Source organism: Genypterus blacodes, unplaced genomic scaffold, assembly GCF_046128005.1.
Source record: "Genypterus blacodes isolate CSIRO-AG114 ecotype Tasmania unplaced genomic scaffold, CSIRO-AGI_Gbla_v1 ptg000210l_1, whole genome shotgun sequence".
Classification (NCBI taxonomy): Eukaryota; Metazoa; Chordata; class Actinopteri; order Ophidiiformes; family Ophidiidae; genus Genypterus; species Genypterus blacodes.
In genome coordinates, this window is record NW_027467009.1 from 5,209 (window position 1) to 10,000 (window position 4,792).

Sequence of the window (4,792 nt, forward strand, 5' to 3'; positions counted from 1 at the left end):
TTCCCTACGTTTTTCTGCCATCTTTCATGTGAACTCTGATCCGCTGCCTTGGGATTTGAATCCTCACATTAAGATCTCTCTCTCTCTCTCTCTCTCTCTCTCTCTCTCTCTCTCTCTCTCTGCCCCGCTCTCTCCCCCTCCCTCCCTCCCTCCCTCCCTCTCTCTCTCTGCCCCACTCTCTCTCTGCCTCTCTCTTTCTCTCACTCCTTGTCTCTCTTTCTCTCTCTCTCTCTCTCTCTCTCTCTTTCTCTCTCTCTCTGCCCCGCTCTCTCCCCCTCCCTCCCTCCCTCCCTCTCTCTCTCTGCCCCACTCTCTCTCTGCCTCTCTCTTTCTCTCACTCCTTGTCTCTCTCTCTCTCTCTCTCTCTCTCTCTCTCTCTCTCTCGCTCTCGCTCTCTTTCTCTGTCTGTGTCTCTCTCTAGCTTCTGCCCCTAAGCTGCGGCCGATGCGAGGACAGTCTCTGATGGAGGGCGACAGGCTGTATCTGAAGTGTGAGGCGTCGGGGAATCCCAGCCCGTCCTTCCGCTGGTACAAAGACGGACACGAGCTTCAGAAAGGCAGAGACCTCAAGATAAAGACCAACAAGTGAGTCGCTCACACATCTACATCACGCTGCTCGCTCATGTGGTGATTGGTGGAATTCCTCGAGTCCCAAAAGTCCGATCCCAGAAGCGTTCATTCATTCCTTCTGGTTTTAGTTCGGGAATGTCCTGGCGATATTTGGCGTTCCTGCCTTTCGTAAACCTTTCCACCTCACAATGGAGCCTGAGAGAAGCACACAACACAACCTAGTTAGGTACAAATATGTGCCTCATTGTTCCTGAAAGTGTTTCCCTCTGACCTTTGACCCTGACACTTCTGTATCCATGTATGGATCTCTATCCCATTGCAACTTCCAGGGACGGACAAATGGAAAAATGGCTCAAGTATTAAAGAGGAATACAGCAAATTCAATAAGATGTGGGGTGTGTGTGTGTGTGGGGGGGGGGGGGGGGGGGGTTATTCTTCAGGTTGTTGAGTAATTGTTAACGTTTAAGTACACGTCTTTGTTTTTTACAGCTGCTGCTAGTTAATGAATTACAGCACCATTACTTGTAATCAATTTTCTTTCATTTTGTTAAGAGTTTGCCTCGTCTGCTTCCACTGTGAACTGAATAAATATTGCTCATTAGCTTAGCAGGTCAATCACAGTGAACGCTTGTGTACATAACTATCAGTCATTTCTGGACACCGGGCCATAACTGACGCCATGTCTTCATCTGCCCTGTATGTCTCTCGTCTCTCCTGAAGGAAAAACTCCAAGGTGCAGATCAGTCGTATCCGTGTGGAAGACTCCGGTAACTACACGTGTGTGGCGGAGAACACGCTGGGACAGGAAAATGCCACGAGCATCATCAGCGTGCAGATCTGTGAGCACAGCCGTCTATACGCTCCGGCCCGGCTCTCCTCTGGGACGTACATTTTACAAACTAATGTTGTTTATCACAAATGAACAATCAATAATCGTTAGAGTAAATCCACTTATAGTGCACCGGCGCAAATGCCACTAATGGAAGAGTCAACAGAGACGATGGGCCCTGTTTCTGTGCTCCACTATGCTTCATTCTACAACGTCTTCTTTCATTCTGTAATGCTCTGCACACTAACTTACATTTATATAACAAACACATGACAATCAATCATCAAATCCTTCGTTAGCATTCAGTAACCACTGCTACATGCCAAGCTACGCTCCCCGGCTCCTTACACGATAAACATGCAGCAGCGCCGTAACGAAGGAGCAAACAGCAAACAAACACAAAGCTACACCGGACCAGGGGAGAGCTGAGGCCTACAGAGACCCCGGTCCTGCCCTGACCCCCCTGTGTGCAGCCCCTGGTGCTATGCTGGTGCAGGAAGAAGGTCTGTGCTTCACTCCAAGGCACCAGGCTGTAGATCTGACTGCTCTCTGCTTCCTATAGCCACAGCACAGAGGACATACTCTGCTGTACTTTACTGTGACATTAAAGAGAATCTCCCCGTGATGCAGTCGCACATAAAAAGCTAGCGGGACCTTAAATCCCACACCCCACAAAGCAGCCCCAGTGATGCACGTTAGGTAAGGTTATATACCTGAACCTGAACGCAACGCAGCTCCTTCTATGAGGCTTTGATCGCTTATGTGCAGGCTCATGAGATAAAGAAGAGAAGAGAAGAGTATAGCGGTATGAAAGCTGTACTAAAGCTCAATCTATCTATCTATCTATCTATCTATCTATCTATCTATCCATCTATCCATCTATCTATCAGTGACCACCACCACCCCGTCTCCGGGCAACAGCCACGCGAGGCGCTGCAACGAGTCGGAGAAGGCCTACTGCGCCAACGGAGGAGACTGTTACTTCATACATGGTATTAACCAGCTGTCCTGCAAGTAAGTCTGTCCCTCAGTCTGTCCCCGCACCCGTCACAATGTCGTCTCTGTCCTCCTCTCTCCCTCTCTCTCTCGCTGTCTCTCTGTCCTGCTCTCTTGTCTCTCCATGCCGCCGCCTCTACCTCAGGTTTAGCTTTGAAGTGCGGCAGACGTGCTGTGATGTATTTTGAGCCGGGCACTTGCATAACCTGGACATAATATATGTATAAATACATTTGCTTACACTGCAGCCCTGCACACGGATCAGGTGCTGTGTAGGATTGCTGTTGCTGACGCATGGAGCTGATGTGCGTCTCAGCTGTTTTTGTCTGTGTGTAACCAAACCACATCCAAGGGAAATGCAAGAAAAATGATACGATATGTAAACTCTAAAGGGGATACGACCCAATGTCCTCACACCAGGCCAAACAGGATCACTGGGCTTTGAGGGATGGACTTAGGGAGGGATGTAGGGGGGAATGGAGGGGTGGAGGGAGGGAGGGATGGATGGATAGATGGATGGATGGATGGATGGATGGATGGATGGATGAAGGGGTGGATGGATGGATGGATGGATGGATGGAAGTCTAGATGAAGCTCCATGTGTCTACCTGTGTAGTAAACCTGAGCTGTGTTCCTGGTTGGTTCCTGTCTCTCTCTGGAGCGCATCTCAACCCTCACACACTGAAATGTTCGCATCCCTCAGCCTTCACTCTTTGCGGCCCTCTAAGTAGTTACACATGATGCACGTCTCCTCTAAGATCTTCATCAGGAGGGCGGGTTCCTTCCTCTTCTCACTGAGACCCTGCGGTGCGTTTACATGCTCGTATCTTTGTCAGTGCTGGAAGCCTACAGCTGTCAATCAAGAGAGTCTCACACAAAACATGGCGTCTGCAAACATGCGGCTACCAAAACGCCACCAACTCTACCTGAAAGCTTTTTTTCTAAAGATGATGTAAGTGTGTGTGTGACGGATGGAGTGGAAGCTGCTCTATTGTATCTGTGAGTGAGCTACTTGCACATTTAGCACACTGCCCGTCTGCTTTGAACCTCCCTCCCCTCTGTGCTGTTACACCCAGTAGGACAAATTAATTCACTGTTTCCTCTTCATCCCCGCCGCATCCTTTATAGTGATGTCAAAGCTCCACCCTGCATGCTTTATTTGTTTGCTGCATTTCCCTGTAAACCCGTCGGCTCCGGGCTGCTGTGTGATTGTGAACCTGACGCTTGTTGTGATGCCGCGCCGCGTTCAAGCTCTTTGTCAAACTCCGACTTCTAAATCTGCGGCGGCGGCGGCGGCGGGTGCAGACTTTTTAATAGTAGCAGCCAGCAAATCTGCAATTAACCCTTTGATAACTTCCGTGTTTGTTTTTTTCCGGCTTTGATTTGAGACGAATGTGAGGCTTTGGATGTTTAGGTTGGTTCACAGCAGAACGTGAACGGGCCACACAGACACAAACACACACAGCAGCCTGCTTAGATTTCCTTCTTTTCTTCCTTTTGACCCAACATGATTAAGAGCACCGGGGCTCGGCCTCAGAAATGGATACAAATCCATTTATGACGTACTCAGCTCGGCCCTGACTTACATTTGTCCACCTAATAGTGCAATGAAATGTCTCTGCCCTCTTTTCCTCCATTAAATCCGCCTGTTATCTGTGACTTCTTGTGCCGACACATAACATTCTGTCCCAGTAATGAAGGAAGCAACAGGGACCGCTCCACAAACTAACGCTCACGTAGATGGAAGTTACTGTTAGCAAAGTGACCTCAGACAAGAGGGCCGCCAGAGAGCGTCTCCATCCATGTTTACACTCAGTGTGATGGGTATTAAACTGCTATTTTACAGCGCGGCCGTGTGAAGGTGGCCCGGAACACGAGCAGATCCAGAAAACACATGAAAAGCAGATTTTCCCAGACAAACTATACCAACTATTAAGACTTTTAGTAGTGCGAGCAGGTTCCTGTCCCTGGTTCTGTCCGGCCATCCACACTTTGCATATCGTAAATTATAACGTCAGTCACTTCTTCCGTGTTACCATAGAGACGTCGGTGTACTTGGTCAATGAGCTCCATCCATTTCCACCTCATCATACCTGATCCCACATTCATCACATCAGCTTGTGGCTCAGTCCTCCCATGTTTATGTTGTAAAGGTAGAAAGTATGATTGGGTTTGTTGCACATTGGTATGGACACATGCTGACTGAATGTTTCCACTTCCACCTTGCTGGTTGACTTGGTAAGTGTGTGTGTGTGTGTGTGTGTGTGTGTGTGTGTGTGTGTGTGTGTGTGTGTGCGTGTACCAATGCAGAGCGTCCCCTGACAGTGGGACTAACAGATGGCCTGCAGAGTCGTGCCTGATGAGCAGATTTGTTGTTATGCTTCATCTACACTCGGAT

At 48.9% G+C, this 4,792-nt stretch overlaps 1 protein-coding gene across 1 annotated transcript in view; it reads left to right on the forward strand.

Moving 5' to 3' along the window:
• Nucleotides 1-421: 421 nt before the first annotated feature.
• Nucleotides 422-4,792, forward strand: part of nrg2b (neuregulin 2b) — a gene marked incomplete at its 5' end in the record, with an annotated part of 19,866 nt that continues 15,495 nt past the window's right edge. Inside the window, 3 exons of the mRNA XM_076169720.1 lie at nucleotides 422-584; nucleotides 1,290-1,408; nucleotides 2,289-2,412. Of these exons, the coding sequence (XP_076025835.1) occupies nucleotides 422-584; nucleotides 1,290-1,408; nucleotides 2,289-2,412 (406 nt within the window). The remainder of the gene's footprint in view (nucleotides 585-1,289; nucleotides 1,409-2,288; nucleotides 2,413-4,792) is intronic.